This window comes from Artibeus jamaicensis, unplaced genomic scaffold (assembly GCF_021234435.1).
Source record: "Artibeus jamaicensis isolate MK-2021 breed Jamaican fruit bat unplaced genomic scaffold, CSHL_Jam_final contig_465, whole genome shotgun sequence".
Lineage (NCBI taxonomy): Eukaryota > Metazoa > Chordata > Mammalia > Chiroptera > Phyllostomidae > Artibeus > Artibeus jamaicensis.
The window spans coordinates 26457250-26473140 of NW_026521843.1; the positions used below are offsets into that span (position 1 = coordinate 26457250).

Sequence of the window (15891 nt, forward strand, 5' to 3'; positions counted from 1 at the left end):
TCATCCTTCTCCTGCTCTAAGTCCATTTCCATGTTTGGAAGATAACATAAAAATGAAGGTGCTGTTTTGCAAGAGGTAAGCAGAAAGGTATAAGCTAACTATTATGACAGGTTCTGAAATATTTCAAAAGAAAATTTCGCTACTTTCTGAAGGCTTAGTTACTGAGACCTTTGATCCAAAATGAAAAAGGCAATCAGAAGTTAGCAGATGCCTCATAAAATGTACCAGAGGAAGTGGTAATAGGCTCTCGAAGCAGAAAAGCCTGTTATCATTTGACTCCTCACATCATCTCCATGCACGGCTCTTTCTCAGGTACCTGAGCTTGAAAGCAAGGATGAGTGGGAAGTGAACTCACGCTACCCGGCACTGCTATCTAGATGCTACTCCTGGCACCCGGTAGCAAACTACCCCAGAGTGAAGAGCCACAGGTCGTCCTCTCGAAGCCCTTGATGGGGATATACGCCAGAGCCAGGCCTGCCGCGTGTTGGCCAGGCTCAACACAGGGGTAATGCAACAGCCAGGCTCTGCTTTTCGAAAGGGGGCGTCTCCTTTCACACAGCACACCCACTGGCAGGCCGTGGAATGGCATCCACGGGAACATTACTTAAATGGCAGACAGGGCCCTGCTCCTGCACGCACAAAAGAAGTACTTTTCTCTGAAATACTGGAGGCCAGTTGGGGACACTGGAAATATTCCCCATTCCCTTCCTTCACTAGACATCTCCCAAAGTTATAAACAATCTATAATTTCTGAAATAAGAATAAGAGAAAATGTCTCCATATGGCCCCCAGCAACCACCCCTGTTGTTTCCACAAAGCACACCCTACCTCATAATGAAGGGAACGAAAGGTGCCATGCTGAGGGCAGAATAGGTGCCATCCATCGGGGAAGGGTAGAGTCTCCCCAACACCAAAAGTAATAGGAACATGCTTGGGTGACGGTTTAGTTCTCCTATGTCACTGAAAGAAAAAAACATTGCACATGAAAGATTTAAAATTTAAGACGTAAGGCACTATCTTCAACCATTTTTCTCATTAATTACATATATTAAATGAGACTCTAATTAAAGGATAGTTTTATGTTTTTCATCCCCCCCATTCACTTCATATATTCCTGATACATAAATGAGGAAGAACTACTGCCAAAGTCATGGATGGGGCTTCTGCATCTAACTCTCTTCTCAAAACTTATCATATAATAATTTGAGTCTGCTGCCTTTATTTGAGCTGTTCATACAACACAGGTGCCCGTTCTAAAGAATGAAATGTGAAACTTTCAACACCCAAATGTACTTAAGAAAGCGCGGACAGTCACTTACTGGGGCCAGAAAACCCTGTCTGCACGAGTTCCTAATGAAGAAACGCATAATAAACAGAAGTAAAACTCATCGATGTGACTTTGTTTCTCCACTACAGACAACCAATACAAATTCATACCAACTTCTAGAGGAATAAAAAAGTGCCTATGCTAAGAGGCCCATATGAAACATTCCACCACCAGCTACAAATGTGACTGGAAGGTCAATGGTGACCTTCCCCATCTGCTTTGCTTGGACGGGGCTTTTTTTCCAGGGCTCCTGGCCGTGGCTGCTAGGGCAGACCAGACCCATTTCTAATCCCAGGTGACCAGATTGGTCAGCTACCTGTGGTAGTTTCACAATAGTCAGCTATAACAGGCCAGTAAAAAAACCCAAACCACAAACCAAAAAGCCCAGGTGTGGATTAAAGTAAATTCAATATGTAAACACACATATTTTTAAATATAATAGGAAGAAAATTATTATTTTTTTCCTTTTCATTACATTTTCTTGGGTGCCACTGGTTAACAAGATTATATAGGTTTCGGATACACCATTCTCCAGCACATCAACTGTACGCTGTACTGTGTGTTCACCACCCCAAGTCAAGTCTCCGTCCATCACCATTTACCCCCCTACACCTCAAATGGGAGAGAAAGAAAGAGAGACATGGACACATGTGACACAGAGACACACGTTTGTGTCCGCTCATGGACATAAACAACAGTGTAGTGATTCTTCACAGAAGAGATCACCACGTGCTTCTAAAAAGCTAGTTCCTATGTAACACTGAAACAGGATTAAATATGACAAAATTTAATATAAAATAGGATTTTAAATATATAAAAACAGGATTTTATACAACTTTTCAAGTATAAATTTACTAAAGAGACTCAGGCAACATGACGTAGTAAAGAAGCACTTTAAAAAATCCATCTACATTACAAGAAAGGAGCTGATTAAAAACTGTTGGGAAAAATCTCAATTTAATGAAGTCATGCACATCCTTGATTTCGCTTTGTCCTACCACATTCTCTTCTTACCTGTCCACGGTATTGGCTACAGCTTCTAACTGTTTGAGAAGAAAAGGATAGAGTTCTGGGAAACGAGAGAAAAATTCGCTCCCTGTCATTCTGTGAGGAGAAAAAAAAGAGAGAGAGAGAGAGAAATTACTATCACTTCATTTCCTCTAATTTGATAATAAAGCCTCTTTATTTTTACTTGGATATTTATTTTTATCAAGTTTACTGAGACTGTACAGGTTAATCACTTAGGCTTCAGGTGTGTCATTCTATAGCGCATCATCTGTGCACCGTACCATGTGCTCACCACCCACAGCGCAGTCTCCTTCCGTCACTACTTACCCCCGCCCCGGACCCTCTTCTACCTGCTTCCACCCCAGTTCCCTCTGGAAATCACCATACTCTATTTAGATATTTAATGAAATAATGTTTAGAACAAAACCTACATCTGAAGAATTTAATAATCAGCAGAAACAATGCACTTAATTTTGATTTGCAAAGTGCTCGTAATAGGTGGGAGTTTACCTCCCAATTTAAGATTATGTATATTTACAAATATTTGATATCAAATTGTGTCAGGAAAAAAATACATAATTTGTAGAAATGCCAAGTTTCCAACGATTACTTTGGACCATGAATGTGGTCAACACCTGGCTGACCGTGCCTGACTCAGCTTCATTAATAAGGGAGAGTCTGGGATACCGTTTCTCAAAGTTGGCACCAATGACCAGGTAATTCTGTGCTGTGGGGCTGTCCCTGTGCACTGCAGGATGGCTAGCAGCCTCCACGACTGCTACCCATTAGGTGCCCATAGCACAACACCGCCCCACAGTCAGGACAGTCGGCAATGTCTCTGGACACTGCCAGATGTCCTCCGAGGGGGAAAAGTCCCTGGTGGAGACCACTGGCCCGGAGTGTGGTTATCAGGTGTGTATGAACTTGGTGTGTGAGGTTCTGGGGACCCATTCCAGCTAGCACCTGTGAGGATTACCTTCTCCATCTTTATGAAACTACTCTTAAACTCTGACAAGGTCCTGAAAGTAGTGCCTCAGACTGCACAACCAACCAAAGAAGCTCATATTAAACACGGCATTCAGTTAAGTATTAAGTACTCTGTCTCCATAAGTAGTAGTTCTACCCTAAGTTCTCCATACTTATGGTATTAACTACTGAAGGGGTGGCATAAATATTCCCTACCTTGCTCCCTCTTATTAACTCTAGATATATGCTTCTATCAGTAGAGACCCAAAATATCATATATGCTTTAAAACTGCAGTATATTTTACACACAGTGAAATGCTCAAGTCTCAAGTACACATTCAGTTTTCACAAACGCATACACTCATGCACTTCACTCCTCTATGAAGACTCAGTAAATTTCCATCATCTCAGAAAGTTCCCTTGTGCCCCTTCCCAGTCAACTCCCAATCCTCGAAGCAATCATGATTTAATTTCTATCACTACAGTTTGGTTTTGTCTAGTCTAGAATTTCATATAAATATAATAATACATTACATATTTTTTGTGTCTGTTTTTCTCACTTGGCGGAAAGTTTATGAGATTCATCCATGTTATTCGATATATCAAGAGCTGGACTCTGTGTTTGCTGAGTAGCGCTCCATTGTATGAACATACGAGTTTGTTTGTCCATTCCCCTCTTGACAGACACGGACTGTTTCCGCTTCTCAGCTATGATGAAAAAAGTGGCTAGGAACATTTCTCTATACTTTTTTTTGTGGATATATGTTTCCATTTCTCTTAGGTAAATATATAAAGCTGTAGTATGTTTAATATTTTAGGAAACTGTAACAGTTTTCCAAAATAATTACCACAGCATTTTACGCTCCCAAGAACAAGAAGAGTTCTGGGGCCTCTACATTTTTCCAGCATCTGCTCTTGTCTTTTTCTTTTCCATTTTAGCCATCCTAGTGGGTAAGTGGTGGTACCTCCCTGTGACTTTAATTTACAGTTCCATGATGATTAATAATGTTAAACATATTTCATGTGCATTGGTCACTGGAAAGGACTTTCGCATAGTACCTATTCAAGATTTTTGCCCACTTTTAAATTAAGTTGCTTATTTCTTTCACCATATACACATTGCATGTACTTTCTCCAAGTTTGTGGTTTGTCCATTTATTTTCTTAATGTATTTTGATGAACAGAAGTTTTCAATTTTTGATACAGTACAGTTATTGGATCAATTTATTTTTTTTATGATTCATGATTTCTATGACCAAAGAAATCTTTCTCTATCTGAACATCACAAAGATATTCTGTTTTCATCTACAAGTCTAATAGTTTCAGCTTTTACATTGAGTTCTATGATCCATCTGAAATAAGGTACGAGGTAGAGGTCAAGGTTCTGTTTTTCTATATTGGTGTATCATAGTTTTAATAGGGAGTTAAGAAAAGACATCAGCCTTAAATAGGTGAGGTTATATTGTAAAGATGAAATTCTCCCCAAATTCAATGCAATTCCAATAAAAATAGTAATAGTGTGTGTGTATAACCAGACAATCAGATTCTAAAACATATATAGACAAAGGGCTGAGCAAGAATAGCACAGATAATATTGAAAACCACAGAACTGTAGGACTCATATTATCAGGTAGCTTGAAATAGAAAACTTTAGTAGTTAGGACACTGGTGACAAACAGGCCAGCGAAATAAAACAGAGAGCATAGTGACACACACCCCTAAAAATCTGATTTATGAAAGAGCTGGTATACAAACGACAGTACTATGAAAATCATACATGCTACGATATCTAATTATCCACACAGATAAAATGAAAATTGGATCCCAAACTCCCACTATATACAACATTAAATTCTAGTGAATTCAGGACTTAGAAATAAAAATTAAAACTGTTACACTCTTTTCTTTTAAAGATTGTGCACCCCCTACTGGGGACCTGGCCAGCAACCCAGGCATGTGCCCTGACTGGGAACTGAACCAGCGACCCTTTGATTCGCAGGCTGGCACTCAATCCATTGAGCCACACCAACCAGGGCTACTAAACTCTTTAAACGATAGTTGAGAAAAGACTAGACTAGAGAGTAGAAACCTGGTAATCCAATGCGCATTCACTAAATGTGTATCTTTTAACCTCAACTAGAGAACAAATATCTGTAGGTAAGGGACTGCATCTATCTGTACTTCCTTGCATCTCTTTATTTTTTTAAGATTATTAATTTACTTATTTATTTTTTAGACAGAGGGGAAGGGAGGGAGAAAAAAAGGGAAAGAAAAGTTAATATGTAGTTGCCTCTTGTGTGCCCCCTACTGGGAACCTGGCCTACAACCCAGGCATGTGACCTGATTGGGATTCAAACCAGCAACCCTTTGGTTGCTGGCTGGTGCTCAATTCACTGAGCTCAATTCACTGAGCCACACCAGCCAGGGCACTTCCTTGAATCTCTCTCGACATACAGCATAATATTATATAAATATTAGTTGACTGGTATGAATAAATAAAGAACGTTAGCCAGGGAGGAAAAAATTCTAATATAGTTAACTTCAAATCTATGCCTTATGCCTTAACTCCCCCTCCCCTTAACTCTCTTGTGAAATACAAATCTAATCATGTGATATTGTAAGATTAATGGCTCCGTACTGCTTTCTGAATAAAGTCTAAGCTCCTGATTTACAAAGTTCTGCTTAATTTGACTCACTTGTCCAGCCATTTTTTGCCTCTACCTTTGCAACCGAACCACACAGAATTTTTTTGCGGGGCGGGGTTCCTATCAATACTTTTCTAGTCTCCAGAACGTGGCAAATGTTGTGTCTTCTGCTAGGACAAGCTTCTTCCTTTCTTCATCCCAGAGTAACTCCAAATAATCCTTCAATTTTGGGCTTTGGCCGACTTTTGCAGGGACACCCTCCCAGTGTCTCAAATAGGGGTTGAGTGGCTGTCATGGGTGTTACATTACAATCTACACATTCCACGTAAATCCCATCATAGCACTGGAAGCATGTCATACATGGGATTTCCTGTTTACTTTCTTATTTCTCCCATCAGATTATACATTCTGCATGGGCCAGGACTATATCTATCTTATTTTTCCACATTGTCTCAGGTACTGAGTATGATGCTCAATTCATAGCTGGTGCCTAATAAATAGTTGCTGAGTGAATGAAGCAAAACAAAAGGACAGAGTCCTTGACACAATCAAGGAGAAAAGGAATTATTATTTAAAATGGTCCTCATGAGAGGACATACTCACTGATTTTAGAGAGAGAGGGGAAGGGAGAGAAGGAGAGAAACATAACGCCAGACAGAAACACTGATTGGCTGCCTCATACGTGACCTGACCTGCAACTCAGGCATGTGTCCTGAATGGGAATTGAACCCATGACCTTTCAGTTTACAGGACAACACTCCAACCAACTGAGCCACATCGGCCAGGTCACAAATTCGTAATTTCTTAAAGTGTCTCATTACCTATACCTAAGAACCTTCAGAATCACATTTTAATTAATAAACAATATCCTGTCGGGCCTGAAATTTTCTTAAACACAAACAAATAAAGCTTGTCTCACTGGCTTGCAAATACTTCATCTAGCTCACCCAAATAAGCAAGCCAGCTTATTTGATATGTTACCTCCAAAGATACAAGCCTTGGGGGTAAATTCCCCAGTGACAAACATTTCAAACCTGTGTATGTACGTGGCTAAAAACTAGCCCAGCAACTTTATGAGAACAAGAGAAGTGGTAGCCAAAAGGAAAAAACTAATCTCTTGTAATTTCAAGCTCCTAGGAAGACAAAAGGAGACCACCAAAAGTCGTGAATGGGATGAAAGAGACAGACGGAGGTGAAAACAAACAAGCTGGGCTGGAAGGGGAGAATAAAGAAGCTGCAATTTAGGACTGTCAGACTACACAAAAGCTGAGTTATGCCCTACCCACCAGGTAAGATTACCCAGGCATGACTGATGAAAGGCCCTTGGGGAAACACAGAAGCTCCTTGGAAAACATCTACTTGTCCAGCACCAACAATAAGGCACCAGGAGCACAGAGTGGCCGTGAGCTCCTCCCACACACTCTTCTGCCTGACCCGGCTCAGTGGTGGGCCCGGGCTGGGCTGAGCCAGGGCGCAGGGCAGAGTGGGCAGGCAAGAGCAGTTCACTGAGTGAACAAAAACACCCGCCTGACATCATTTTGTTTTATTCTAAAAGTTCTTTTTTTAAAGTTAGCATTACTTATTTGTTGAGGGAAAAAAAATAATAGAGAGCATTTCAAAGAAAAATCTAAAAATCACCATAAACTCACCACCCAAAACAGCTGCCAGTGTGTTTTGATGTGGCCAATCTACACCATTCTCAGTGTATATTATTCTATAGTTTGCTTTTTAAACTTGACAATGTGTCAGGAACACTGCTCCATCCCAATCTGAACCCGTTTTAATGTAGTCAGCGAGACACATTCTCTCCGTGCTTCTCCTATGTCAGACCACGTGCCCGGGGCATCCACCCAGAGTGACTTGGCTCCATCCTGGCTAAGCCACCTGTGGACGGCAGCCCCACCACAGCCATGTTCAGAGCTTCCCTTTGCACATCCCGTGTCTAATCTTGGTCATGCAAGAATCTAGTGTTTGAGTGCTTCTGGGCTTTTGTCACTTGTTAGTCTCTGAATCCAGCCAGCCACCTAACACACTGGAATCTAACTTAGCCTAGACAAATCTTCGCTCAAATCAAGCTTCTATTTCTCTTTAGAGACCCCACTCTAAGGTCTGCCACACACATTAAAAAAACTGAAATGCCAGCAGTGCACGCTTCTGAGATCCGCATCACGGTGAAAATTATCATGCAATGGAAATAACAGGGAGGTATCTCCACCCCCGACTCCTACACACACATCCTGTCATTCTTAATCATCTCAGAAATGGGCATCAACAGAACAATCACAAAGGTATAAAAAGAGAAAGCTAGCAAAGGAAAGCAAAAAACATATGGGAGTAAAGAGCTGCATAGTACTCGGTGAGGAACTGCAGCTTGTGACTGGTTGAAAAAAAAACAAAAACAAAACAGAATTTCTTCACAGGCCATGAAGCAAACACCAGAAACCTGGTCATTAGATGAAGACAAATGCTGAAGGCAAAAGCCTAGACGTTTTCAAACTGTATTTCAAATGGGAGCTCAATAAACTATGAAAACCTAGCTGCTCCCTGGATTTTGGTCTATAAATCACCCCAGAGGAGAGAAATCAGCTAAGAGCCTGTATCTCCTTGCCACAGTGATTGCTGATAAAAGGGCAAGCTCATCTTAAGAGAACAACCCCAAAGAAAAGTAAACCTCTAAGACACGGCACACACACACAAGCACACACTTCAAAGGGTGATAAATGCAACTAATAAAATAGCCCTGGCTGGTGTGGCTCAGTGGATTGAGTGCTGGCCTGCAAACCAAAGGGTTGCTGGTTCAATTCCCAGTCAGGGCACATGCTTGGGATATAGGCCAGGTCCCCAGTAGGGGAGTGGGTGAGAGGTAACTAACTACACATCTCTCCTTCATTTTCTCCCTCCCTTCTTCTCTCTCTAAAAATAAATCCATAAAATCTTTAAAAAATACTAATACAATAGACACAACGATTAGGGTTGGAATTGTACCAGGAGGTCCAAAGTGTCATCGGGGCACCTCTTGGCGAGAATCTGATTCTCACTTATTCTTGCTTCTGGTGGCTGCTGGCATGCCTTGTAGCTACCTTTCTTCCATCTCTGCCTCTGTGGCTGCACTGCTTTCTCCTCTTTTGTCTCCCCCCTACCTCACTCTTATCAGTGATTGCATCAAGGCCCACCCAGATAACCCAAGATAACTACATCATCACAAGATCCTTAATTTAGTCTTATCTATGAGGACCCCTTTTCATTCCAAGGGAACATTTACATGTTCCAGGTTCCTGTAACATGTTCCAGGTTCCAGGGATTAAGGCCTGATGTCATTGGAGGGGGTCATTACTCTGTCTACCACACCTGCTAAGGTACTGGGGGCAGGAATGAATGTAACTGGTTCATTTCAAGACAGTTGGCTTCTAAACCTTTACAGCAACAAACCACTCCCCCCACCAGTATAATCCCAATATTTAAAATATAAAACCAAAATAAAACCAGAACTGTTCTGGTTGAAACAGGGTTGATGTGAACGATTATGAGTTTGGCCTCCCTCTTATGCTTAGCAAGCTCATGCTCTAAGGATTATAAAAGCTCTTATTTGATAATGCTAAAACGTATCACATAATCATTAAAGCCCTAGTCAAGTGCATGCATTACAAGCGCAAACAGCTCTAATAGTACTGCACTTGCCTCCTTTAAAATGCTAGAAGTCACCTAGAAATATCTCCATTACTCACTAACAATTCATAAGACTAATTTAGCTTAAGGTTCAATATTTCAAAATAAGCTCTTTAGTTTCTATCCCTGTAACACTTTTGTTCAACTAATTCTCTCAAGATCCTACTTTAAAACCTCATAGACATTTTCATGAAGGCTAATATTAATTTGCCAATTCATGTTATTCAAGCGAAGGGAAGGTGCCAACACAGTCCCAGACTTCAAGGAACATATTAGAACGAAGACTCTCAGAGAAGGTCTAGTAATCATTTAATGAGCAAACCAATGCGAGATCAAAGTGCAGGTTGGGCAAAGGGCAGGGCCACCACCCGGCTCTCCTGTTTCCCAATCACTAGCCACTAGTGTTTTCAGGGCTTCTGTTGAACGCTAATCTAACCATCCCTGTGCTAGATACCCGCGTGACAAGCAGAAGACACTGTGGCCTTGACTGGCCAGTTTTCAGAGAAGTTCATGTCCTCATGATTGGGTAAGACAGCGATCCCTCCACTGCTGTTAATCAGCCTCATCAAATTCAATTAAGGTTCTCACCAGGGATTCCACTTCCATACACTGAGCTGGGCCCATCCACTAACTTTAAAGGAAGTAGATGAGCAGGAAAACGAATCTTTAAAAGTCTATCCACCTGCTCTTACAAAGCATTTTTGGAAATCACCAGACCACAGATACTCCATTGGGCCTAATAAGTATCAAGTCTCTCCTGTAGTCAAATTAAGACAATCTCACTAACATACTGCAATACTCCTAACCACCCTTACTCTCCCCTCAAAAACAGAAAAAAAAAATACAAAACCCTCTAACTTCCATGCAAATCAAGAGAAAAGACAGGTTGTTTGTAGACTCATTCCTATTCAAACTCAATGTATCCTTTTCCCCAGTGAACCCATGTATTTTCCAATTTTGTGAAAACTCAGGCCAAGGCTTATTTACAAGGACAAACAAACAAACAAACACAAGTAGTCACCAGACAACACGTTACACTCTCAACTGATACACTATGTTGTCTATAGGTATGATGTGATGTCCGGTGTACGTGTTCCCAAATTCACAGCTAGAAGAAGAGAAATAAGATGCAGAACACGAAGTGTGATTTTCTTCTGCTGCGGAAGTATGGAAAAGAGTCTATGTCAGGGGTGTCAAACTTATTTTCCCCAGGGGCCACATCAGCCTTGCAGTTGCCTACAAAGGGCTGAGTGTACTTTCAACTCCTTAACAGTTAAGGAGCAGTTTACACTTCTACAGTCCTAAAATTATTTCGGCCCTTTGAAGGCAACTGCGAGGCTGATGTGGCCCCTGGTGAAAATGAGTTTGACATCCCTGGTCTATGTAGTGGATGTCCATCTCAGACTGAAAGATTTAGTTTTCTCCCCGAACAACTGCCTGGAAGTACTAAAAAAAAAAAAAAGGGATAATTTTCAACAGATTGGCTGGATCTCCAGACAGACAGGAAAAGCCAGCATTTGGCAGAGCTGTGAAAGGAACATTTTGGACATCTTGGCCATTTGTTTTTTTGGGAGCCAGAAAACTAATCTGGAATAAGTATAACTCATTATTGTCATTATTATTAAAAACCCTAACCCCTGGCTTCTGGGGCTGGCAGCAGGAAGCATGGTGGTTTCTGTAGCAATGCAAATGAAATTCATTAAACTAGACATTCCAAATTACAGGGTCTTGTGTTTCGTGTTCTCACGGATGCTGACTTTTTAAAGTCCTCTGGACTTAGAAGGCTGCCACTTCTTTGCAGACCCTAGAAAGCCATCTGCCTGGCCCCCAGAGCAGCCAGTCCGTTGGGACCATGCAGAGGCAGACTTTCACCCTGGCGGGGAGCCATTCCCTTCCACGCATGCCCCCCCCAACAGCCGGGCCCCGAGTTCTTCTTTAAGGGCCGAGGCTGTGTTTGCTGCCTCAACTGTGTCTCCCTCACACCTGACAGAGGCAGCGGGCATGGCATACACTTCCTACATTGTAAAAAATAAACAGAGGAATAAATCATGTCTCTCTCTTCCCTTCTTCTTAATTATATTCTACTAATTACAATTAATATATGCTCATTAAAAAAACCACAAAATATAAATAAGTTATAAAAGAAATCTCGCCTTGCTCTATTCTAGAGATTTTCTGCACACATTTTAAAAACATCAAACTTATACAGACAACGCAGACAGTGGTTCCGGAGGCGTGGCAGACGCGGCTGTGTCCAATAAACACTGTCCAGAAACTTGCTTTAAAAAAATATTTAAGTGCTTCAGTCATCCATGTTCTGAAAGTAGAAAGAAAAATCTAGCATTCCTGGTACTTAAAAACAAATGTTTTGAATAGAAGTGCATTCTTATTATTTTATCTCCACATTTGGTCAATAAAATCTATCTTACTAATAAATAGGAAGGCAACCAATATTCCAGCAGAATTTTGAAGGAAAGGCTCTATTAATCTCTCTCTTCTAACTCTGTTGCTATTTTGATCCTTCATTCTCTAACTGTGAACTGTTAGGGAGGTTTTGTTTCCTCTACAAAATTTTAGAAATTTAACGATGACGTGGATAGTTTTTACTCATTGTACTGGAATCCATATTCTTTCCGTTCTAAGAAATTGGCCTGTGCCGTTTCTCTGACAATTTTCTGCCCTCACTTTTCTCTGCTCTCCTTTTGGAACTCCCATAAACTGGGTTTTGAACTGTCAGAAATAATCTTCTAATTTTCTTTTTTTTCCTCTCCCAGGTTTTATCTCTCTTGTTCTCTTTAGTGTTACCTCTGAAAGAGTTCTTTTACTCTGTTTTCCATCCCGTATATTGAAACGTTCATTGGGAGATCCTATTTTTAATATCCTAGAGCTCTTATTCTCTGATCTTTTTTTTAAGATTTTATTTATCTTTAGAGGGGAAGGGAAGGAGAGAGGGAGAGAAATATGGTTGTATGGTTGCCTCTCATGTGTCCCCTGCTGGGAACTGGCCTGCAACCCAGGCATGTGCCCTGACTGGGAATTGAACTGTAGTTGTTTGGTTCGCAGGCTCGCGCTCAATCCACTGAGCTATACCAGCCAGGGCTCTCTGCTTGTTCTTTTAAAAATACCATCCCATCCTTACTTCATGTAATCAGTTTCATCTCATTTCTTACTTTTTTCCTCTCCCTATCACACAAACACACATATACACACACGCTCCAATAGAAAAATAACTCCCATCAGTCCAAACAGAAACATCAAGTTCTATAATGTGTCAAACAAGGGCTAGAAAACAGGCTGACAAGAAGGCACAAATGAAGACCACCCTAAGGAAGAAAAACCATTATGGCAGGAATGCATTTTATTCATAAGAGCGTTCCAGTTTATACTCATCCACAGAAGTGTTTTATCATGTAACGCTAAAGAACACCAACTCTGAATGCAAAATGTTCTACTTAAAGATTTTCCTCTTCTTTCCAATTGGGCTATGACCCCAAAGCAATAGAGACACAATAGTTATTAAGGCAGGAAATCCTTCCAGCTAACCAACTTTTACATGTTGTCCCTTATGGTCAAAATCTTGACCATGCTATGGTAACTCTTTTTGACTTTATGACCTTCTTACTAAGAGTGTCAATCATGTTCTCCGTTATGTGAGCAGAGTTGCTGCTTGAACGCCAAACGACTTGACTGGACAGAGCTGTTTACCCTTCCCCAAAAGAGATTCACTGAAATTGGGAGTTTGGTAAACTGTTCTACCTCACACCTTTCCAAGATACTTGGAGTATATAAATAGTTCCAAGTTAAGTCTTTAAAATGTACAAAACTCACAAATGTTAGTTTTGCCAAACACCCAGTTATGCCAAACGCCTGCCTTAATTATATAATCACATTTAAAGTAAAATAATGCCATTAGTTCAGACAAACTAAGGCAGTATAAATACTGGTTATCAGACTACATTAAGTCTATTTCCAATGGCAAATTTTTTTATAGTGAAGACAGCGTTTTATTTTTAAAAAGGCTGCTACTACTACATCATGGAGTATAATTTGAAACTAGAGATTATTTATTCTATGGTGGAATGAGAACGAGAAAATACAATGTAGGCAGAGAGCGAAGGTTTGGGATCAGTGAAACCAGGGGAGCACTAGTTTCCTGGCAGTGCAACCTTGGGCGAATTTCGTTTTCTATAAAATGGAAATAATAGTGCCTGCTTTGTGGAGTTACTGTGAAAAATGAGATAATACCTGGGCAAATCTAACACTGCACCTGTTCGACAAATTACACACTTTGTTCTTTGGCCTTGGCTCCTCTCACCCAGCCCTCTTTGTTCCCCTCCCTACTTCACTATTTTTTAATATTTTATTTATTTATTTTTAGAGAGAAGGGAAAGGAGGGGGAAAGAAAGGGAGAGAAACATCAGTGTGTGGTTGTCTCTCATGTGTCCCCTAATGGGGACCTGGCCTGCAACCCAGCCACGTGCCCTGACTGGGAATTGAACCGGTGATCCTTGGGTTCGAAAGCCAGCACTCAATTCAATGAACCACACCAGCCAGGGGCCCTCCCCACTTTAAAGAGAAGATAAAAGGAACAGAGGGGAGGTTAGTATAAATCACCATTAAGGTCAACGTACTCTGAGTTCCAAGACCCACGAGCGCCCAAGAATGTAAGTTGCTTTCACTCTTGCTATACAAATAGTTTTTTAAAATACATGAAGTACAGGCACTAAAAATATGGTTGAAATTTGTGTTTGGCATAAAAAATTTTTTACCAAGTGTCCTGAATATGTTAACACCTATACTTTACAGTAATCATACACTAAATTAGACATATAATAACCAGAGGCCAGAAAGAAGGTATAAAATGGAATGGTGGATTCACGGTGGTAGAAAAAATTCGGTTAATGTGTCTAAATGCACACACACACACACGCACACACACACGATGTATGGGAAACGATAAAATAAAGGTATAGATGCTGTTCTCACACTCTCCCACTCACACATCACAAGAAAACAGTTTGTTTTTGATGTGCCCAAACCAGTACATCATAACTAAACATTCACACAAATTTCCTTGGAAAAGAAAACCGTATTTCTCATAATTATTTGTGATTACAACAGACTGGCTAGCAGCTGAGCCTGTATGGAAAAAGTTTAAAGTCACTATAATAGTCTTCTAAAATGTCTCCAAATTTTCCAGAAAACAAGGAGCCTACAAAAAATGACTGATATAAACACTAAATAAAAATAACAAATTAAAGACACTGATAGTTTTCGTATGTAAATCTTGGCATTCCATCTTATTTTAAATTAATTCCATTAAATTGGTGTTTCATAGGTCAGAGGGTTTTATGACTACACACCAAAAATGTTTATAAAGCCATTTACAGGGAACTGCCCACGAATTTTTTCTAATACATTTTTCCCTTTGTCCAATTCGAATTGTTGTTCCTTCATTTTTTTCTTCCCTTAAGTCCAATTTTGGTCTTTTTATTCACTTCCACTTCCTCTCCTTGCCCTTCAAGAAGGGCTAGTCAATTACAAACTCTATTCCATTCTTTTTGGAATTTATATAGCACCAAAGTGCTTTAATCTCCAAGTACACTAAAGAAGAAAAGGAAATATAAAAACAAACCCGGTGGTAGAAGATAAATGTCCCTTCATACACACAAAGCCCACTTCCCACACCTCCACAAAAACCCATAAATGGGGTGGCCAAGGCTTATTTATAGGAAGGACAGAGGGTAACACAGGGTAAAAACGAAATTCAGCCAAAGAAGACTGCTTCCTCTGGCCTAGTTTAAGTGGGGTTACTCTAGTTCATAGATTGGTAATGGATGATGTTGCAAAACAATGGTGAATCAAAAGAGTCATCACTAAAATATTGTTTTACTCTAAGAATAAACATATCCTATGTTTTTTCCTAAAAGATATGACTCATATGGAGCCCATGATTCCCTTTCCTTTCTTCCTTGAAATCTGAGCAAAACCAAGAAAGGGGTGGGGCGGGGGAACCACATACCCAGAATCCCACACCACTCCAATTCCACAACTAGTCACACATGTGACTTATGTAAGTCACATAACTTCTGAGTTTCACTTTCCTCATCTATTAAATGGGGATAAATTATATCTAACCTAGCTACCTTGCATGTTTACCATTAGGATTAAATGAGATAAGAGATCTGAAAGTACTCTGAAATCACCAGTTGTTGATTCTCCCTCCCATCTCACAATTCTATTCATGTCTTTCAATCTCCATTGTTACTATTCTAATTC

At 40.4% G+C, this 15891-nt stretch overlaps 1 protein-coding gene across 6 annotated transcripts in view; it reads right to left on the reverse strand.

Moving 5' to 3' along the window:
- Positions 1–15891, reverse strand: part of THADA (THADA armadillo repeat containing) — a 288531-nt gene that overhangs the window by 159962 nt on the left and 112678 nt on the right. For all 6 annotated transcript variants that reach the window (XM_053667075.1, XM_053667073.1, XM_053667074.1 and 3 more), the window contains 2 exons: positions 2342–2431; positions 829–960 (listed from right to left, as the gene is read on the reverse strand). In XM_053667075.1, the coding sequence (XP_053523050.1) occupies positions 829–960; positions 2342–2431 (222 nt within the window). The remainder of the gene's footprint in view (positions 1–828; positions 961–2341; positions 2432–15891) is intronic.